Source organism: Pan troglodytes, chromosome 2 (genome assembly GCF_028858775.2).
Source record: "Pan troglodytes isolate AG18354 chromosome 2, NHGRI_mPanTro3-v2.0_pri, whole genome shotgun sequence".
Lineage (NCBI taxonomy): Eukaryota > Metazoa > Chordata > Mammalia > Primates > Hominidae > Pan > Pan troglodytes.
This window is the reverse complement of record NC_086015.1, coordinates 129858107-129880889: the sequence shown is the minus strand read 5'-3', so window position 1 is coordinate 129880889 and position 22783 is coordinate 129858107. Positions and strand designations below refer to the sequence as shown.

Genomic DNA, 22783 nt, shown 5'->3' with positions numbered 1-22783 from the left:
TAATGTATTTGCTTCTATCGTTCTTTTCCTTTTATGGCTTGCTTTTGGTGTCTTATTTAAGAAATCTGTTTCTATTCAGAGATCATAAAGATATTCTCCTGTTTTAGCTCCTGAAAATTGAATAGTATGCTTTTCATACCTACATTCTTGACGTCTACTTGGGATTGATATTAGTAATAGGAGTGGGGATCCAGTTTGTTTTCTTCTTTGTGACTTCTCAGGTGTTCCTGTTTCCTTTTTTGGAGACCCCATCCTTTCCACACTAGTTCGTATGCTCACTCATCATTGATCAGGTTCTCATGTATGTGTTGGACTATTTCTGGGGTCTGTTTTCTATCTATATTTCTTAAGAGTTGTCCTTTGTAGTTTGCATAAACACCAAGAGATCAGAACTGTGTCTGTCTACTGCTGTATTACTGGGGCCTAGACAATAGTGTCAGGTGCATAATGTAGGGTGAATTATCTTAAATAATGTTAGTCAAATCTTTCCTGATACAGAAAATCTTAGGACAAATGATCCTCTATTCTGTATGTGTTAACATTTTCAGTAATGTGGCCACCATTTTGAGTCCCATTACATATTTGGACAACTCTGATTATTGGAATTTTTTTAAGTGAAGCAAAATCTGCCTCTCTGAAATATTCATTCTTGGAGGTGAGCATTGCTCTAGTGGATAGAATTAAGAACCTTGCTTCTGCTTGGAAGGCAGATCTTCCAGTACTTTCGCCAAGTGTTTTTCTTGCTTGACTGAGTAGCCTGCTTTCTTACATGTCCGTCTTTACATGTGGCCGGTCACTAACTTGGTTGTACAGTTTTCTTTTTGCCCATGAACCTCTTAAATGTATCCCCCAAAATTAGACACCATATTCCACATATGTTCTTATCCTTGCAGAGTCAAAGAGAGAGATTTGTTTCTTCATTGGGCTGCTAATGGCATTCAATAAGTGTTACTGGGTGCTTAGTGTTGCAGAGACACAGAAATGAATAAACCTTGGTCTTGCCTCCCATATGCTCATAGTCTAATTGAGCTGTAATCAACCAGCTTGTATGTGTAGAAAGAAGTGCGTAAGAAAAACAAGAGTTGTGGGAATAAGAGATAAAACAGTGGCTTCCGTGGAGGATCAGAACAGTCTAAGAAAATGCCATGTGAGCTGGTCCTTGAGAGTCTGTAGGTAAGAAAGAGCATCTAGTTAAGAAACTAGTATCAGCAAAGATAGATAACGATAAAAGGAAAATAGTATGGCTGAGCACAAAGTATATGCAAGGGAATCAGGAAGATTCATTGGAAAATGGCTGGAAGTTTAGTTTCAAAGGTGATTTAGGGAGGTCTTTTTTTTTTCTGAGATGGGGTCTTGCTCTGTTGCCCAGGCTGGAGTGCAGTGGCTTGATCTTGGCTCACTGCAACTTCTGCCTCCCAGTCTCAAGTGATCCTCCCACGTTAGCCTTCCAAATAGGTGGGACTACAGGTGCATGCCACCACACCTCAGTAATTTTTGTATTTTTTGTACAGACAGTGTTTCACCATGTTGCCCAGGCTGGTCTCGAGCACCTGCACTCAAGTGATCCACCCGCCTGGCCTCCCAAAGAGCTGGGATTACAGGCGTGAGCCACCGTGCCTGGCCAAGGAGGTCTTAAAATGCTTGCTAATAAGTGTGGACTTAATGATGTGGCAAAGAAAAGTCATCTCACGCTTGTGAGCAGCGTCTGACCTGTGATTTGAAATCTAGCCATCATATGAAACTAGGCTCAGTGTAGAGGCAGTTGGACTAGTTGGAAAGTCAATGTTAAAGGACAGATGTAAGATAATAACGCAAACTATACAGTGAATAAAATGCCCTGACTTTTAGAAGTACTTTCCCCACATTAATTTTAAGCCATGTTTCCCCAGTCCTGAATTCATACATTTGTGAATTACAAATTTATATTTCCATTGGTTTGCTTTTGCTTTTTTAAAAATATTGTGATAAAATTCACATAACATAAAACTTACCATTTTTAACTATTTTTTAGTGTAGAGTTCAGTGGCACTACGTACATGTACATTGTTGTGCAACCATCAGCAGCATCCATCCACAGAACTTTTTCATCTTCCCAAACTGAAATTCTATACCCATTAAACACTTACTACCTTTTCCTCCTTCTCCCAGCCCCTCATGACCACCGTCTGACTTTCTGTCTCTATGAATATGACTGCTTTAGGTACCTCATATGAGTTGAGTCATACAGTATTTGTCTTTTTGTGTCCAGTTTATTTCACTTAGAGTAATGTCCTGAACATTCAACCATGTTGTAGCATGTGTCAGAATTTCCTTTCTTTTAAAGACTGAATCATATTCCACTGTATGTATATAACACATTTTGTTTATCCATTTATCTGTCAATGGTCACTTGCATTCCTTCCACCTTTTGGCTATTATGGATAATGTTTCTATGAACATGGGTGTACAAATATTTATTTGAGTCTCTGCTTTCAGTTCCTTTTGGTACATACCTAGAAATGGAGTTGCTTGATTATGTGATATTTCTATTTGTAATTTTTTGAGGAACTGTCATTCTGTTTTCCATAGTGGCAACACTATTTTACATTCCCACTAAAGTGCACAAGGGTCTCAGTTTCTCTGCATCCTCACCAACATTTGTTATTTTCTTTGTTTTTAAAAATAATGCTTATCCTAATGGATGTGAAGTATTATTGTGGTTTTGATTCGCATTTCACTAAAGATTAGTGATTATGAACAACTTTTCACGTGCTTATTATTGGCCGTTTGTATCTCTTATTTGAAGAAATATATATTCAAGTGCTTTCCCATTTTTAAGTTGGGGTTTTAACTTTTTTGTTCTTGAGTTTTAGGAGTTCTCTATATAATCTAGATATTAATCCCTTATCATATATGTGATTTGCAAATACCCTATTCAGTTCCTTGGGTCACCTCTCTACTCAGTTGATAATGTCCTCTTTTCTTTTTAAGAGATGGCATCTTGCTATGTTGCCCAGGCTGGAGTGCCGTGGCTATTCACAGGTGTGATCAAAATGCACTACAGCCCCAAACTCCTAGACTCAATGATCCTCCTGCCTCAGCCTCCTGAGTAGATAACTGTCCTTTGATGAACAAGAGTTTCAAATTTTTGTGAGGTGCTATTTGTCTGTTGTTTCTTTTGTTGCTTGTGCCTTTGAGATCATATCCATAAAATCATTGTCAAAGCCAGTGTCGTGACACTTTTGCCGTATGTTTTCTTCTAAGAGTTTTGTAGTTTTAGCTCTGACATTTGGGTCTTTGACCCATTTTGAGTTAATTTCCATACATGGTGTTAGGTAAGGGTCCAGTTTCATTCTTTTGTTAGTGGACAGCCAGTTTTCTCAGCATCATTTGTTGAAAAGACTCTCCTTTCCCCATTGAATGGTCTTGGCACCCTTGTAAAAAATCATTTCCCTGTATATGTGAGGCTTTATTTCTGTCCTCTCTGGTCTCTTCCTTGGTCCGTAAGCCTGTCTTTATGCCAGTATGGCACTGTTTTGATTACTGTATCTTTGTAGTAAGTTTTGAAATCAGGAAGCATGAGTTCTTCCACTTTGTTCTTCTTTACAAGATTGTTCTGGTTATTCAGGGTCCTTTGAAATTCCATATGAATTTTAGGATGGATTTTTCTATTTCTGCAAAAAAAGATCATTGGGATTTTGAAAAGGATTGCATTAAATCTGTAGATTGCTTTGGGTACTACTGACATATTTGCAAGTATAAAATCTTCCAATCCATGAACATGGGATATTGTTATTTGTTGCTATCTTATTTAATTCCTTTCAGCAACATTTGTGGTTTTCAGCATCCAAGTCTTTTGCTTTCTTGGTTAAGTTTCTTCCTAAGTATTTAGTTCTTCTTGTTGCTATTATAAATGAAATTTTTTTCTCACTTTCTATTTTGGATTGTTCGTTATTGGTATATAGAAAATCAACTGATTTTTGTGTGTTGATTTTGTACAATGCAACTTTGCTGAATTTCTTTATTTCAACAGTTTTGGTATGTGTGTGTCTGTGAAATCTTTAGGTTTTCTACACACGAGATCATGTTGTCTGTGAACAGAGATAATTTAACTTATTTTCCAGTTAGGATGCCTTTTATTTCCTTTTCTTGTGGTATTGCTCTGGCTAGAACTAATAGTACTTTTTTGGAGGGGGACAGGGTCTTCTTGCTGTGTCACCCAGGCTGTTGTGAAGTGGTGTGATCATGGCTCACTGCAGCTTCAAACTTCTGGGCTTCAGCGATCCTCCCACCTCAGCCTCCTGAGTACCTGGGACTACAGGCATGTGCCACCATGCCTGGCTAATTTGTTTTTTTATTTTTTGTAGAGATGGGGTCTTACTGAGTGGAAGGAGAGGAGTAGCATTGTGGGTGTGTTGCCTGTGAGATGCCTGTGGGACACGCAGGTGGAAAATAGATACTGCCTATCTTGAGTTCAGAAAAGAGATTTGGGCCAAAGTTGTAGATTTGAAAGTCATAAGAGACAGTAAAAAGAAGGCAAGGGATGGCCTGAGATTATTCTGGGAAGATGTGTAGAGGAAAGGAAAAAATCAAAAACAAAAACAAAAACCACACGTTGGCTAGAACTCCTGTTCCTCCAGAACATTTATTGTTGACATCTCTCATTACTATGTTCATATTTCATAGCTGTTGAATCTTTTCTGAGAGTGAAACTTAGCTAAATTTTTTTTTACAGGTGAAAGAACTCTTTTCTTCTTTGGGAGTCGAATGTAATGTCTTGGAACTTGATCAAGTTGGTAAGTAGACCAGTTACAACATAGTGTTGTTTATAATAAATGCCAACGAGATTGACTTATTTCCATTTACTTTGTTCAATTCAGATTACTCTTGTCTTCGGGTTAAATGAGGCATTTTTGTCTACATTCAGCCATGCAGAAAATGAACCCTAATGTGGCAGATAAATTGGTGTAGTTTTTTTATTTATACATTTTCCATATTTGAGGGAAGGGAGTGGGAGGAAGATGTATAAGCTGCTCCCTTTGAAGTACTTAAGGCATTTCAGATGTATCTGCCAGCTCTCTAGCAGAACAGATAAAGCTGTAACAAATGAAAAGGATCTGCTCCCATTTCCTGGCTGTGTCATCCACCAGGGAGAGTGCATTAAGTTTTTAGCTTTATACTTTTGAATTCTTGGCATTCATACATCTAATATTAGTTCAGCACTTTACACATAAGGAGCTTTTCATGGGTGAGGGCATGGTGATGAACAGAACAAGTTTGATTTCTGCCTTCATAGAACCTCACTGACTCACTTTAAAGTTGCCTTAATGAATGAAATGCTCTTGAATCTTGGAGACTTTTCTAAAGGGTTTACTAATAAGGTAGTCTTAAGTAGTGATGGACCAGTTTTATTTTTAGGGATGGAAGATAAACATTGGACTATGACCATAAACATTTTTCAAATGTAATTGTAAGAAGTATTTTCTGGGTTTTTGTTACAGCGATTTTATCTTGATTCTTGCTCTTTAAAGAGGGCTCTTATCTGTCTTGGCATAGTCGCTGAATAATATGTCAAAATCTAATTTTGAAGGGTTTATCTTTGAAGGAATCAGTAGATCTTTATTTTTTAAGATTTTCTTTGAAAGCAAGGATGTTTTCCCCTCTTGAGTTATCATTTCATAAAGTTATATAACACACTGACCTGTTACGAGTATGTACATGTGAACATTTGAGTGTTGTAACACTTTAGTTTAACTCACAAAGATTTGAAACTCTTTTCAGTGTTTTTATATATAGTTTTTTTCTTCTTTAGATGATGGGGCCAGGGTTCAAGAAGTGCTGTCAGAAATCACTAATCAGAAAACCGTGCCCAATATTTTCGTGAATAAAGTGCATGTAGGTGGATGTGACCAAACTTTCCAGGTAATAATAGTATTATATGTTCTTCAATGCTGTTTGTTCACATTTTAAAAAAGTATTTAAAAGAGGAGAAAATGGTTTTTAGGAGTCCACTCATCTTTTGGAAGTTATAAAATGAAGCATATAGGATAATTATCAGATAATACTGATTGCTTTAAGGGAAATTAGCTTTTCTGCCAGCCTGAACTTCAGAAGCTAGGATTTTTGTGTGAGGGCACCAGGACAAACCAGTGGGCCACCCTGGAGACATCCCAGGTCTTTTCCTCCTGGTAGGGAGAGATAACATTAATGTTTGCCCAGTAGAAAGAGGTCAACACTGCCATTCTTATCTAGGACAATTAGAATTCCTGTTAAGACTGCTAACCTTGGGGTGGTTGCCAAAGGCCTGTGGCTTTTGATTTTTGATTCCTAGAGTGCTACAAATGAGCAGGAGTTGTTAGGTAAGCAGTGATAGATAAAAATTGTTTATTAAATAAGGTCCTTATTTTATAATTAGTTATTTACTTTTATTAAAATTCTACTCTGTCATATCCTTTATATATGTATACAATATGAGTAATCAGTGGTTGATTAAATAGTTGTATTTGAGACTTTAATTAAGAATTATATTTTTGTGGAGAAAAAAGATTGTCTATGTTGTGTGTTAATTTATGATCAGCATCCTTATGCAGTAACAATCTGCTTTATTAGTCCTAGAATTTATAACCTAGTTCACATAGTGGTAAGTCCTGTAAACACCTTCTGAAGTGCTTGTCTTGCCAATCCTAACTTGGAAAATGATGTCCAAGAATAAATCTGTAGATGCAGAGAGAGCAATTCTATTATTTCAAGACAGAAAGATATTTCTTGGATGGCAGATTCTGAGGAGGTGGATTTCCCTAAGGGCACCTAAAAGTAAGGAGGCCATAGGGACCCTTTTTAGAATGTCCCTAAAACCTTCTTGGGCACCCATTCTTCATGGGGACACATGGCATCTGGTGAGTCCACGTAGTTTTGAAGCATCTGTTGTGTGTTACAGGAAGGGCTAGTTTGATCATGGTATTTGTCTAAAGCCAAGGTAATGGGAGTGAGCAACGGACTTGGCATAAAGAAAACTGTTACTAAATCACACATCGAACCTCTAACATCATCTAAGCTACTTCTGATCACAAGGAAGGCCAAATGAGCAAGAGGATACGGCCCAGGGCCAGCATCATGACTGTTGCTGAAAGAAAATGGGACATGTTGGTGTTGTAAAGGAAGCTCACCAGTGTAACTACAAAAGTTAGATCGATTTATGAGACGCCATGACAAAATTTGCTGATAATGCATAAGAATTGTTTTCAAAATGAAGACTAGCACAAGTGAGCTAATGAAAAATGATACTTGGCTATTCCACTGCACTTGACTATAATATTTTGATAATTAGACCAAGGAAAATGACCTCATCTTACATAGGTACAGAGCCACAACCTTCTAAGTTATTTGACACATTCCTAGCTGTCAGGTGTAAGAAGGGACAAAAACATATGTACTTTGGTATAAGTTCTAACTAGTTGGACCCTGTTTTTAAATAGCATCCAGATAAATTTACAATTCCAACTTAGATGAATTATAGATTTTTCCTAAGATTTTTATAAAAGAAATCCATACCAATTGAACATAGGGTGTACATAAATAGCTGTAAAATTTTAAATTCTGCAGTGTTCTTTCTCCTGTAATTAAACCATAGGCATATCAGAGTGGTTTGTTACAGAAGCTCCTTCAGGAAGATTCGGCATATGATTATGATCTCATCATCATCGGTGGTGGTTCTGGAGGCCTTTCATGTGCGAAGGTATGAATATAGAAATGAAACTCGTAGATAATTTTCCTGATGACTGCCATAGCTATTTCTTCTGCTACTTTAAAAAAAACAAACTAATGTTACAGTTTAAGCTTTTGTTGTAATAGCTGGTATAATTCAGGTAAAAGATTGTGTGTCACACAAAAACAGTCTTTTACGGAAGACAAAGATTGAGGGAGTGTCAGGAAAGTGACAAGATCTTTATACGTAATTTTTGTTGTTGTTCGTTTGTAGGAAGCTGCCATTTTGGGAAAGAAAGTTATGGTGCTAGACTTTGTTGTCCCGTCACCTCAGGGCACATCCTGGGGTAAGTTGTTTTTCTCTGTTGTTCCTCTCTGCTCTTTACATATGTTGTTTGCTTTATGTAATCTCATTTAATCCTCACAACAATCTCAAGAGGTATAACTCGCCTGTTTCTTGGATAAGAAAACAAGCGAGTCTAGGCCTGGCCCAGAGGCTCATGCCTGAAATCCCGGCACTTTGAGAGGCCCAGAAGTTCCAGACTAGCCCGTAAATATAGTGAGACCTTGTCTCTATTCAAAAAAATAAAAAAATTTAAAAAAATTAAAAAAAAGAAACTGAGTCTTAGTGAGGATATAGTTAACAAGCAGTGATGTTGGAAAGATAATATAAACATTAATAAGGAAGATTTTGCAAAAAGAAAAAAAAATTCCATGACCACAGTATTTCAGCACTTCTGCCGTAGTATTTTTTTGAGTGTATAGTTGAGGTCACAGTGTATGTACTGTGTCGTGGTCACATAAGTTTGCCAGAAACACTTTTCTTTGTTTCTGTGTCGGTTTCATAATTGACTATATTAGCTGCACAATAGCTGATGGAGTGAGTGTATGTAATAATTACAGTTTAGCTTAGCAAGGAGACCAATGACCAGCCCTGTGACTCTGCTGTCTACTGTAGACTAGAGTGCTCACCTTTCCATGTTGTTTTTCCACAGTGAAAAGAGCACATAGATTTTGTGCTGGATGTTTTCCATTTATTTTTTAAATGCATTCCCCCTCTGCCTCTGCCCTGCTGTACGCTCCATAAGACTGATCTGTTGGCAGCCTTGCCCTCTGGCTTCTGGGGCAGCTTGGCCACTTTGGGGTAACGGGAAGAGGGCAGAGGGAGAGTGGAGTTGGGATTTTATTCCCCTGGCTCCTTCCCTGCTGGGTCCCTGCATCTTCCTGTGGAAGGCCACCCCCTCCAATGGATGGCTGGCTCCCTCTGTGTGGTGGCACTCAGTCTCCTTGTACCTTCACATGGGGCTGCCAATGGTACACTGCTGTCACTAGTTTAGGGAACTATTCTATCCCTTTTTGCTCTTCCTGCTTACACCTTTGTGATAATTTCTCTGTTAATCCTTCAGTTACCCAACTCAAGTGTGTCTTCTCTTTTCTGCTAGAAAAAATTTTCTGGCAGATTTTTTTCACATAAAGTGTAAAAATCGATTTTTAAAATTCAAACTTACTCAGAAAGTTATAGCCTAGAATTTTATATACAAAAGCTAATCTACCTCGATTTTTCTCATAATGTTCTTGTGGTGTGTGTACACTTGTTTTTTGTCCCTCACCCTGGCCTCTTTCCTCTTTTTCTCCTCCCTTTCTCCCTTTCTTGTCCAGAAATAATCCTACTTATCTGGCATACCAGAAGACCTGCAGTCAGAGAGAATCTGAGACCTGCCCTGCAAAGGGGCACTCCGTTTTGCATAATCCATTTTGTGTTGTTCAGGACTCAGAGTAAATGTGACCAGGCAGCTTGCAGTTGACAACGTGGCTCCGAGGAGTCAGAGTTATGGAGAGTACAGGGCTGGGAGCTGAGATTCTCACCCTTGGTGTAGTACATATCTAATTAATCTTAGATCATTCTGATCTCTGTGGATCAGACTGAAGTGAAAGTTTTGGATGCTGTGCCCAGAAAACTTCTCACATGCACATCTGTATTTTTACTCATCTTTGGGTCTCTTCTGTGAACCCGTAGTTGGAAAATTTGGGTTAATCCCTTGTGTCTTATTTTGGGGTGGGGTGTCATCCCCCCCACCATTGAGCTTGTCATTTCCACATGTTTTAATATAATATGATTGCAGATGTGTGAAACTAGACACACAAAGAAGCATTAAAACTTATTTTCTTTCTCAGGTCTTGGTGGCACTTGTGTAAATGTAGGTTGTATTCCTAAGAAATTGATGCATCAGGCTGCCCTTTTGGGGCAGGCATTATGTGACTCAAGGAAATTTGGCTGGGAATATAATCAACAAGGTGAGTAATGGTTCATAAAGTGTAGATTGAGAGAAAAGAAAAAAATGAGTTTTTTAGATAAAGACTTGGTATTCATATTTTTATAGTTGAGTTCGTAATTCATTTAATGAACATTCATTAGGAAGCCACTGTGTCAGCCAAGCATAGAGGATGCAAAAGGGCCCACCGCTCTTGTGGGCCTCACCACCTAGAGAGGGAATTGTCTCAGCTGCAGCAATTCCACACCCTTAGCAGAATGTAAAAGATTAAGTAATCGCTATTTTCAGACTTCTTTCAAGTATAAGAAAAATAGAATAGCAAAGGTTATTGTTTGAATTATATCTGTTATTATAACATTTTTTCTCAGTGGTTATATATATCTTTGGTTAATGAAAAGTGGAAAAGAAATTCATCTAGTAAACATGTATTGGCTAAGCTCTGGGGATACAGATGTGAGGAAGACAGAGCTGCCTGTAAGCAGCATGTAGTCCGTGGGAGAGAGACAAGGAGATCCATTCAGTGCACTCAAATTAGCCATGCTGCTTTGAGTATTGGCTCTATGTAGCCTTGAGGGTGGTGGGGGAGTGTCAGGGAAAGCTCTTCAGACAAGGTGACCCTTGAGCTGCATCTTGAAGGTCACAGAGGAGTAGGACCTTTAAGACTGGAAGCAGCTTGATGAACACTATGGAGATGTGAGGAAACATGGTGCTTTGGGGGGTTAATAGTGGCTGGAGTGAAGAGTAGATGAAGGGAGTTGAAGCAGGAGAGGAGCATGAGCCACGGCTGTGATTCTGAGTCCTACTGTCAAGCTAAGTAGCAAGCAGAAAAAAACTCCCTAAAGAAAATGATGCTTATTTGGGAAGTGGGCACTGCAGCTGGAATATGTGTGCCATAGTAAACTATTGTTTCCTACGCAAAAATGAGGAGGAGGATATGATTGTTTCGAAATGATTATCCTTGGCTACAAGGATCAATAACTAGGGTGACTCAAGTCTGAGGCTGGACAGGCAGTTGCTGGGCAGATGTCCTGGAAGATGTACTTTTATGTTAGGTTGTGATGGCCTTTGGGCAAGTTTGTGGTTTTTGTAGTCTTTGTGATGATTTTGTTATCAGGCATAGAAACCAGGAAACCCTTTCTTCATGGCCTTCCCCGCCTCTGTTTGTCGGAGAGTTTTTTTTTTTTTTTTTTTACACAAGTTACTCCATTTTGATTCTGACAACTTTCACACCTTTTATGGCACTGAGGAACTTAGAAAAGAGAGGAAAGGATAGGGAAGTGGGGGCAAGAAATGACAGAGGGTTGAGCAAAGACTGAAGTCTGGTTGAAGGGTAGTTGAAGGCATAAAATTGACCAGATATGGTGGCCAGTTGGATGTAGACACTTGGCTGTGTATCAGAATGTCTTGTGGACTTTAAGAAAAATTACAAACCACTTGTCTCTTTGTGCAGAGATTTTGATCTGGTAGATGTGGGCAGTGTGCGTGCACATTTAAAGCATCATAGATGATCCTGGTTCTGACCGTAGCCAGGTGATTATGACAGGGCATCCAGGTCATGGTAGGATATGGATTGAGGGAGAGGAAAGAATACAGGAAGAGAGACTGGGGGGGAAATGGAATACTGTTCACTGAGATAGAAAACACAGGCAGCTTTGGTTTATTGGCAGGGTGGGGTTGAGTTCAGGATAATGGGTTGATGCTGGACACATTTCTCCAGTCAACTCAATGGAGAGCCTTAGGTCAAGCTAGGATCAGCTGGTTGTAGATAAAATGAGGCCTCCTGACTTGGCAGTGTAATTTTGGGGTAGTTTTATTTGCTTTCAAGAATCCTTCTTCTGGTTGGGCGTAGTGACTCACACCTATAATCCCAGCACTTTGGGAGGCTGAGGTAGAAGGACTGTTCAAGCCCAGGAGATTGAGACCAGCCTGGGCAACATAGTGAGACTCTGTCTCTACAAAAAATAGAAAAATTACTCTACAAAAAATAGAAAAATTAGGCAGGCATGGTGGCATGCACCTGTAGTCCTAGCTACTCGGGAGGCTGAGGTAAGAGGATAGCTTGAGTCCAAGGAGGTCAAGGCTGCAGTGAGCTCTGATTGCGCCACTGCACTCCAGCCTGTGCAACAGAATGAGATCTTGTCTCGGAAAAAGAAAAAAATCTTTCTTTTCCCTAAACCCTTCATCTTACTTGGACACTGTACTTCAGGTGCCTTAGGAACATCCTGGTAGAGTTTGCTGTATGAGGAAGGTTTGTTCCCGAAAGAGAGCTGGGCGAGAGCTGGGTGTGAGAGGCACAGCACATGGGAGACTGGGGAGAATGAAAAGCATAGAAAACAGAGACAGAACACTGAGATATTTTAATACCTATAGTAACTGGGTGAGGAAAAGGAGGAAAACCAAGAGAGTTGAATCACAGAAGCCAGGAGGAGTTTGGCTTTTTTAAGGGCATGATTGGGGCCTTAGGGAATCTAAAAAGAGCATAACTGAATCAAATGCTGCAGAAAGGCTAAATGGAATAGGATTTGAATTATGCACATTTTGACTTGGCAGGTACTTATGGAATCTCTTTTTAAAATAAATATCTACACTGTTTCAAAACTATTTGAGTCCAAGAGGGGAGAAGCCCCTAAAACCTCAGTGGTAGGGAAGAGGCTGTAAAGGGTGAACCACAGCACTCACTCTGTGTTGGAGACACAGCAGGCAGAGGTGTCTTGTGTGGGTGATATCAGACCTGTGTGGTCTGTGCCAGCTGGGGACCTTTCTGTGTGTTGCTTCTGTCTGTTCTCCATTGTCTTACATTCTCAGAGATAGCAGGATGTCTGCACACATTGCTTTGCTGCACTCCCTGCCCCCGTGGGGTCAAATGACGTTAATTCTGTTCTAAGTGCTGAATATTTCTAAATACTTTCTAATTTCCTTGAATGGGTAAAATCTTATAATTAGCTTCCTCAAAGTTCCCCCTATACAAAATACTTTCTTTTTTCTTTTTTTTGAGACAGAGGAGTTTCACTATGTTGCCCAAGCTGGAGTGCAGTGGTGCGATCTGAGCTCACTGCATTCCTCCATCTCCTGTGTTCAAGCGATTCTCCTGCCTCAGCCTCCCGAGTAGCTTGGATTATAGGTGCACACCACCACGCCTGGCTGATGTTTATATTTTTAGTGGAGACGGGGTTTCACCATGTTGGCCAGGCTGGTCTTGAACTTCCAACCTCAGGTGATCCGCCCACCTTGGCCTCCCAAAGTGCTGGGATTGCAGACATGAGCCACCGTGCCCGGCTAAAATGCTTTCTAAGTCAGCTTTGGAGTGCTGACTAAGAAATACTTAGCTAGCCAACACATGGTGTATTTAGGTATAGACTCAATAAAGGGCCAAGAGAAGTCATCAGAATCTGAGCAGCAAAAGAGAGGAAGTCAAAGCGTGCCAAAATCATGTTCTGGGAGAATGTTCTAGATACTTGCGTTCTTGATATTGATAAAGACATATAGGCTAGGCTGGACGTGGTGGCTCACGCCTGTAATCCCAGTCCTTTGGGAGACTGAGGCGGGCGGATCACGAGGTCAGGAGATCAAGACCATTCTGGCTAACACAATGAAACCCTGTCTCTACTAAAAATACAAAAAATTAGCCAGGCATGGTGGCATGCGCCTGTAGTCCCAGCTACTCGGGAGGTTGAGGCAAGAGAATCGCTTGAACCCAGGAGGCGGAGGTTGCAGTGAGCCGAGATCATGCCACTGCTCTCCAGTCTGGGCGACAGTGAGACTCCATCTCAAAAAAAAAAAAAAAAAAAAGAGAGAGAAATATAGGTTAAAATAAGTTTATAATGTATAGATAATTTCCAGATTAGAAACTGAATGAGCTTTCAAGTGAAAGTTTAAAAAGAAAGGGGAAAATATACAAAGAGAAGGTAGTAAAGAAAAAATAGAAAGGGAAGCAACATGAAACTACAAGTTAAAACAAACAAAAATAGCAACAGAAAATAAGATACCTTACATAAGAGTAGTCATATTACTTAATAGGATAAAGCTGAATGAGTCAGATTTTTGGGTTAGTAGATGGCAAAATTCTTCCATATGCTATGCTTAAGACAAATACCTAAAACCAAAAGAAATAATTGTTGAAAATATGGAAATTTTACATTTTAAGTAGGAAATTAAGAATTTCCTATTTAAAATTTTAGATGAGAAATTTTTAAACAGGAAAATGATATAGCAGGAAAATGTAAATAATATCAGTGGTAGTTAATATCAGATAGGTTGAATATAAGCAAAAAACAAGCAAACAGAAAAACTCAGAAATTAATGTTAGCTCCCTTCCCAAATAGAACTGATAAACAAAACCAAGACTGTATTTGAAAATACAAATAAAATAGGCAAATGTTTGGCAAATCCAATTAAGGAAATAAGGGCGGAAACTCATACAGATATGCGGCATCAGACATTAGAAAAGAAGTATAACTACAGATGGGGAGAGATGCCACAAATTGAGTATAAAAATTAGTGGTCATAATGTTAAATATCTTGATGAAAAGGAATATCTTCTATGAAAATATAAATGACCAGAATTGACTTGAATAATCAAAGAAAAAACATTGTGTAAGAATAACCCAGTCTCCAAAAGGTACCATTAGTGTTACAGGTACATTTTTCCAAATCTACAAGTAACAGGCACTTCCTCTATAATTTAAACCAGGGGTGTCCAATCTTTTGACTTCCCTCGGCCACATTGGAAGAAGAATTGTCTTGGGCCACACATAAAATACACTAACAATAGCTGATGAGCTAAAAAAAAAAAAAAAAAAAAAAAAAATCACAAAAGAAACCTCATGTTTTAAGAAAATTTACAAATTTGTGTTGGTCCACATTTGAAGCCATCCTGGGCCTCCTGCAGCCCGTGGGCCACAGGTTGGACAAGTTTGATTTACACTGTTCTGGAAAAGCTAGACTTAGAAAAGCCACCTTTTTTTGGAGGCTGAAATAACCATGATACAGAAAGATAGTCTAAAAATAGAAAACTATACCCCATAGAGGTGCCCAAACTCTAGGGCAAGCATTGGCAAATCCTCTCTGGTAGTGTCTCGAAGGAACAAATGTGAGTGGGTAGGGCTCGCCGTGGGGTGCAGGAAGGGGGTCAGCCCAGGATAGCACAGCAGGAGTGCACAGAATCAGCATGATGGCCAGGATTTCAGCTCTGAGGGCATTTCACACAAATCTCATACCCATTCCTGCTTTAGAAAACAAACAGATACTTCTTCACATGGTGGAGAAGAGTCAGAAGCAATACTTATTGGAGAAGAACTTGGGGTATTTTAATTAAGTCAAGAATCAGACATTCACTACTGATATCTGCACTGTTTAGAGCTTTGGATCAGTGCACACAAAGGGCCGATAGAAAAAGTACATAGATTGGAAAAGAAGTAATAAAAAGATATTTTAAATGTATGAGTTATGTTATACATGATTATATACAACATACATAGAATATATAAGAGATTAAACAAGAAATATTAGAACTAATGAGTTAAGTTGATTGCTTTTGTGAGACTGTGGCAGGAAGATTGCTTGAGATGAGGAGCTTGAGACTAGCCTGGGCAACATAGCGAGACCCCTTCCTTACAAAAATAAAAAATAGAAAAATAAGCTGAGCCTGGTGGCTCATGCCTGTAGTTCCAGCTACTCGAAAGGCTGAGGCAGGAGAATTACTTGGACCTGTGAGGTCAAGGCTGCAGTGAGCCAAGACCATGCCATAGCACTCCAGCCTGGGCAGCAGAATGAGACTCCGTCTCTTAAAATATGTTTGTGTGTGTGTTTGTATATATGTGTGTGTGTTTATGTGTATATAGGTATATATACATGTGTATGTGTATATATATGTATGTGTGATGTGTGTAATATAAATATATACACATACTCACATGTATAATGGAAAATTGTAACAAAAAATGAAAAAAACTTGAAATAAATTCAACCAGGAATGTACAGGATATATAAGGAAAGAATATAAAGGCATAACAAAAAATTTACTATGATTTTATAGAGGATGTCTCAATATTGTGAAGACAGTATCTCAAAAATGGTTTGTAAATTTTATATAAGTCCAGTAAGATCTCCATGAGACTTTTTTTTTCTTTTTGGAGATTGGCTGATTATTTTAAAATTCGTTTTGAAAAATACATATGTGAAAATAGCTAAGCAACCTTTGAGAAAGTATAGAGGGTGACCTTTCTCAGTATTTAAAAATATTATACTGTTGCAGGACTAAACACATCAATAAAACAGTAGAACAGGTGGTTTCAAAGTGCCAGTTCATTGATTTGGCATATCAAAAACTCCAGGAGGAGCTTTTTAACTGTACAGGTTCTGGGGTCCCACTCCTGATTCCATAGTTTTTGGCAGGTCCTAGGATTTGTATAGGTCCACATGATTCCCATTATGATGTGCAGCTGTATTTGAGAGCCTCTAATCTAAGATGCCTTTTGCAACAAGAACAAGAAACAAAAGGACACATGAACTGTTAGTTGAGCTGACAGGATTCTTAGGATAAATAGTTTAAGGGTTGGAAGAAAAGCTTTTCTGGGGGTTGGGGAGGAAGTATCTTTAGGATGTGAGGATATGTGCCATTGTGGTGACGTGGTCACTGCTGGGACAGGTTCGGGAATCATAACCAACATCACAGGGTGTGGGAGGATGAGGTAATGTAGTAAGAAGAACGACTATTCTGGGTTGCAAAATTTTAGGAGACTGGTACATTGGCATCATAGAAAGGGCCGTGTGTGTTGACATTGGCTAAGCTTCTCTGTGCACTGACTGTCCCCTCCAGTCGACTCCCTTTCCTGCATGGTAACATCCCATGTCCCTGGATGAGTAGGGGGGCATTTCCTGACAGTGATAGATGGGGTAATTTTCCAGATGTTACCCTTGACCTCAGGTTGTTGATTTGTCTTCGGGGATCTCATCCAGTTATGATGAAAGCCCTGGCTGGGCTGACGCCTGCATCTTATAAACATAGAGCTGCACAGGGTGACCTTCAGGATCTGGCATCTGTAGACAAGGTGAACACTATGCAGTAAATCCCACCTAGAAGATACAGGGATGACGTGGAATTCCAACACCCGAATCCTGCCCCACCTTCCAAAGGAATGAGTAAACACTGTAATATTGAAGGTTGGCAGTGGTGAGCGTGAACCATATTTGTTGTAAAGACATGTAAGATATTCACCGTCATGAAACCACTGCCCTGTGAACCAAATGAGAGTGGAACCATGCCAGTCTGTTGAGGTGAGTGTACCAAGCTCACTGACTTGAGGTCTTCTTCCCATCCAAGGGCCAAGTAAAGTAGGTCCCATGGAGTGGGAAAGGGTTCTAGGAGGTGCCACCGAGGAGAGGTGAGCCTCCTGCCTTACGTCGTGGCAGGCGTTGCCATATGAGGGCCAGTTTCCCCATTTTCTCCTCCATGGACTTTTTCCAGTTTTCTTCTTTTCAGAACTCTTGATTTTTCCACATTCTTTGTAATATAAATTAGGAAGAGTATAAACTATGGCTGGCATACAAAATATTTAAGTTACTGATTGTCTACTTCTTGATTTTTAAAGCACTGTTAGTATGGCTCATGTGTGGTTATATGTAATTTACCATTAAAGGTAAAATTCACCTAACATCTTCACCCTGATTATTTCTTCTTAGTGAGGCACAACTGGGAGACAATGACAAAAGCGATTCAGAACCACATCAGCTCTCTAAACTGGGGCTACAGGTTGTCTCTGAGGGAAAAGGCTGTGGCCTATGTCAATTCCTATGGAGAATTTGTTGAACATCATAAAATAAAGGTAGTGCTTGAGTTTCTTGTCTTGTTCATCTCCTTTCTTTACAATTGTTTGTACTTGCCTTCAACTAAAATTTCATGTTGCATGTTAAGGGGCGTAACAGGCGTGCGTGCACACACACACACACACACAGCCATGCATGTGTGTGTGTTTCTCCCATATTGTTTGCTAATTCTACGTGTTTGGTTAACTTGAAGAAATTGTGTTTTAAAGAACTCTTAATTTAAAGTTATTTGTCTTTGATTTTATTGCCGTCTTAAAAGAGAACATGTTTAAACTAAGTAGTTCAAAGTTTAAAGGACTAAAAAGATCAAAATTTTATTAGTGGAATCCTTCCTAAAAATGAAACCTTAACTAGAACTCCGATATTATATTATTCATAAAAGCATTGATAAAGTAGCATTAGAATTAGTGTGTTTTATGTTTATCTTTGTAATATTTATATATTATTAGATTAATACATATGGAAAATGAGATCATTTTGAGGAAGACAGTTTAATTGGAATTATGACAATCAGATATTGTCCTCATCATCTAGTTTATTTTTGTACTTTGTTAGCACAGTGTGAGATAATCTTCACAAGATTTTAGATTATTTTGTATTCAGCTGTTATCTCAGAAATGTGTGAGGTATGGTCCATTTAAAGCTGCCCTTCAATGCTTATTTTCAGCATTTTATTTAAATTTTTTTAATTTAACAGGAAATTGGGAGTATAACACAGTAAATATCCAAATATTCAATTCCTAGATTTAACGGTTGTTATCATTTGCCATATAATCTATATTTTGGATAATGTGCTTTATTCAGTTAAAGATATATTTCACCCCTAAAAAAATATAATAGGATAAAGTCAGCCCTTTAAAATCTTACATGGGCCAATTTGAATTATATTATTTACATGAAACACAGCAGAAATACATGTTGTGTTTCTCAAATTGCCTGGCACACATGGTTGAATAAGCCCCAACCAAGCCTGCCTATTGTGTAGCTCCTTGTTTAGTGATGCTAGCACATTCCCAGTCTGCAGGCGAGAAACTCCAGAGTCTCCGTTTCACCCCAGAGCCTGTACTTGCTTGTCTGTTTCAGAGCCCTTCTAAGCAAGGCTCTTTCTCCAGGCTCTGTTCTCCATCCCACTCATGGTGCCCAAGTAGCTGGGATTGCAGGCGTATACCACCATGCCCAGCTAATTTTTGTGTTTTTTAAGTAGAGATGGGGTTTCACCATGTTGGCCAGGCTGGTCTCGAACTCCTGACCTTGTGATCTGCCTTCCTCGGCCTCCCAAAGTATTTGAATTTTTTAAAAATGAAAATGTATTTTTGAATTATTTGTATAATTAAAAATTGTGAGCAACCTTTGTTGGTTCCCCATAGCCTAAGTTGTTAGGATGACATAAGGGCCTTCGCACTTGGCTCTAGTCTGTTTCATGTGACTTCTGACACAACCCTGCTCTCCAGTCTTCAAACACCAACTCCTCCTGGGCTCATGTGCTTTTGTGTGCATTGTTCTGTCTTCCAGGTCTCCGTTCCTCTCCCATCATTTCATTTTTCTTATCTCCACTTGAAAATCTCTACTCCTTCTTTAATACATCCTTGATTGGCTTTCTAGTCCACTACCCTACCCTCACCATGGGGCTTTGATTAATATTTCATAAAGACTTCTGTTTTCTGTGCTTGTGCTTATCACATTGCATTATTACTTTTTCACATGTCTGCTGTTGCTGTTGAATGAGAAGCTCCATGAGGGTAGTAACTATTTTTTCCAGGGTGTCTGGTACTCTGTAGTGTTTGCTAAGTGAGGTTTACTTCTCTTTTTTCAAGGCAACCAATAAAAAAGGACAGGAGACTTATTATACTGCTGCACAGTTTGTCATAGCAACGGGTGAAAGGCCACGGTATTTAGGAATCCAAGGAGATAAAGAATACTGTATTACTAGGTAAGGTTAAATAGACTATTTTAACTTTAATGTTAATAAATTGAATTATATTGACATGTTTCCAGTTTACTTCCTGTCTTATTCCACAAAAGATTTGAATTAACAAATGAAAATATATACAATGCAAGAAGCTAAATAGTTAAAAGTAATGAAACAGAGAATATAAGGTCAGGTAAATAAGGCCAGTGGCAAAATTTGTGTACAAAAATATGCCGTGTGTGTCTCAGTGATTCCTAGAAGTAGCCTGGGAGTTTCGTTCTAAACTTCTTACAGGCCAAAACACAGAAGTAAATACAGTTAGCTCTAGGGTTTAGTGTCCTTATGATAAAAATGAGCCAGCTGGGGAGGAGCAGCACCACTTTTCTTAACACTGAGATTTAATGGGAATATTCCTTAGTGGTCAAACAGGACATGTGTGTAATGACTTGCAAACTTTTTTGAGCTGACTTACATTAAGAAATACATTTTTTGTTGCAGTTTTTTGTTCAGGTAAACAAACACACACCTCTTCACATAGCACATACGTACATACATCTCCAAAACAAACAGGTTTTTTTTTTTTATCACATGTAATGTAGTCTGATATTTTCTATAGTATTTTATTTTTTAAAAAATCTTGCTTGTGATCTGATTTAGAAAAATCTGAAGTATACTTCTTGTTCCACATTCTCTCCACAGCAGACTCAATTACAAATTTCAAAAGGCTGTTGCTTCATTCAAGCACTAAATTATAATTCAGTCATCACAAGACCATTATACACTGAAACATGAATAACTCATTTCATTCTTGCTGCCTAGGTATTCTTTTTTTAATTTTTATTTTTCAGTGATGACCTTTTTTCTCTGCCTTATTGCCCTGGCAAAACATTAGTGGTGGGTGCCTCTTATGTTGCCCTGGAGTGTGCAGGGTTTCTGGCTGGCTTTGGCCTAGATGTCACAGTTATGGTACGCTCAATCCTTCTCCGTGGCTTCGACCAAGAAATGGCAGAAAAAGTGGGTTCCTACATGGAGCAGCATGGTGTGAAGTTCCTACGGAAATTCATACCTGTGATGGTAAGGCTGCATGGCATTTGCAATTTTTTTTCTCTAACTTTTCACTTTATCTCACCTTACTTCATTTCATTACATAAATTAGTCTGTATTCAAATAATGTTAAAACAGTGTTTCCACTCCCAAGTCTACAGAGCCAACCCCATTTTCCCCCTCGTCCCCTCTTCTGATATAGGAGGTGTCCTTGCTCTTCTCAGAGGCTGAGTCCCCTCATCTCCCACTTTGTTTCACCTTTTCAAGGATGTTCCATCTTCAGTTAGTAGTTTTCTTTTTCCTTATTCTTATCACTGTCTCTCATCTTGAACAATTAAGCCTTCTTTTACCCTCACTGCCTTTCTGACTGGGTGCCTATTTTTCTTTCTCCTTTACAAAAAAACAAAGAACAACTCTGCATGCTGCTTCTAATTTCTTGACTCCATTTCACGCTTAGCTGACTGTCAGCTGCTTCCATCTCCTTCACTTCTTTGAAGCTGATTGTCAGGCTTTTAGCAAACTTCCTGTCATCAAATCCAGTGGTCATGTCTCTGTCCTTATCTTACTGGGCCTCTTGGCAGCATGCGCTGAAACTGGCCATTCTTTTGAAGCACCTTCCTTTCTGGCTTCTGTGGCCCCACAGTCTATAGTTTTCCCATCTACAGCTACTCAACCTACAGACTCCAGCACCCATTTGTTTTCCTCTGGGTCCCTCTTCACTTCTGTGCACTTGCATTACCTGGATGATCTTCTCTAGGCCCATAGTTTTAAACATTATCTAAATGCTAATGATTCTCAGATTTATATCTCCTATTTAAGAGTCTCTCCTGAATTCCACACTCATTTATACTACTGCCTACTAGAAATTGCCACTTGAATTCCTCATAAGCATTTCAAACTTAACAAGACAAAAATGAAACTCTAGATTTTTTACCTAAATATTCTCCTGCTAATCTTTCTGGCCCATCTCAGTACTCAGTAAATGGTACTTAACACAGTATATTAAGCCAGTATCTAGGAATACCCCTTAATTTATCTTTTTTTGCTCCCTCCAATCTCAACTAATTCATTAATTCATTTCTACCTCCAAAATATATCTGTGACAGTCCACTTTTCTCTATTTCTGCCTTATCCAGAAACCTTATACTAACACCTATTATATGTACCACCACCAAACACACAAATGTACACGAACATACCGGTGTAGACCCTTTCGTGTATTTCTTTTTTATCATATTTAGATAACATCATTACACTCTTCATTCTTACTAGGTTCAACAGTTGGAGAAAGGTTCACCTGGAAAGCTGAAAGTGTTGGCTAAATCCACTGAAGGAACAGAAACAATTGAAGGAGTCTATAACACAGTGAGTTTTTATTTTATCATTACTAAGTTATTGAACACACTCCTAAATTAACAGAAATGAAACTTATGGGAAAATTATACCAGGATTAACATTTTTTTACTTTTTTTATTCTTTGTAAGAGCATTATCATAGAAGATAATTTGGCTACTGACATTTGAGTTTTCAGTAATGCATGAGGAATACCATGGTAAAGTATGTGTGTATGCGACTGTATGTAAAATTCGGAAGCACATATATCCAGATGTGTGCTTACTTTTGGAAAATTAGATATTTTATACATTTCTTAATTTGAATATTTTTGCAATAAATATTGAATATATTTTATAATGAAAAACAACAACAAAGCTATTTTTCTTTCTCAAAAACAAACAGTACAAAATCTCCAAACAATGTGAAATAACCCATGGAATACTTTGGAGGCCAACAATTCTTTTGTAATTAGTTTATAGTTTTGACAGAAACTATACATTTATGTTTTATATACTCTTTTTATGTAGAAATTTTTTCAGTTAAAAAAATGCAGCGTAGAGAAAGAACATCAACAAAGCAAAAAAACATGTAACAAAACCAAAATCCAAAAATCAACCTTATTGAGATTTTGATTAGGATTGGATTGGATATATAGGAAAATTTGGAAACACTTGACTTCTTTGCAATATTCAGTCTTCCCACCCATGAACATGGT

The 22783-nt window shown here is 38.6% G+C and overlaps 1 protein-coding gene across 1 annotated transcript in view; it reads left to right on the top strand.

Moving 5' to 3' along the window:
- Positions 1-22783, top strand: part of TXNRD3 (thioredoxin reductase 3) — a 47549-nt gene that overhangs the window by 3136 nt on the left and 21630 nt on the right. The window contains 9 exon segments of the mRNA NM_001256217.2: positions 4715-4775; positions 5792-5901; positions 7610-7714; positions 7958-8030; positions 9859-9978; positions 17637-17779; positions 19595-19710; positions 20538-20763; positions 22006-22098. Of these exon segments, the coding sequence (NP_001243146.1) occupies positions 4715-4775; positions 5792-5901; positions 7610-7714; positions 7958-8030; positions 9859-9978; positions 17637-17779; positions 19595-19710; positions 20538-20763; positions 22006-22098 (1047 nt within the window).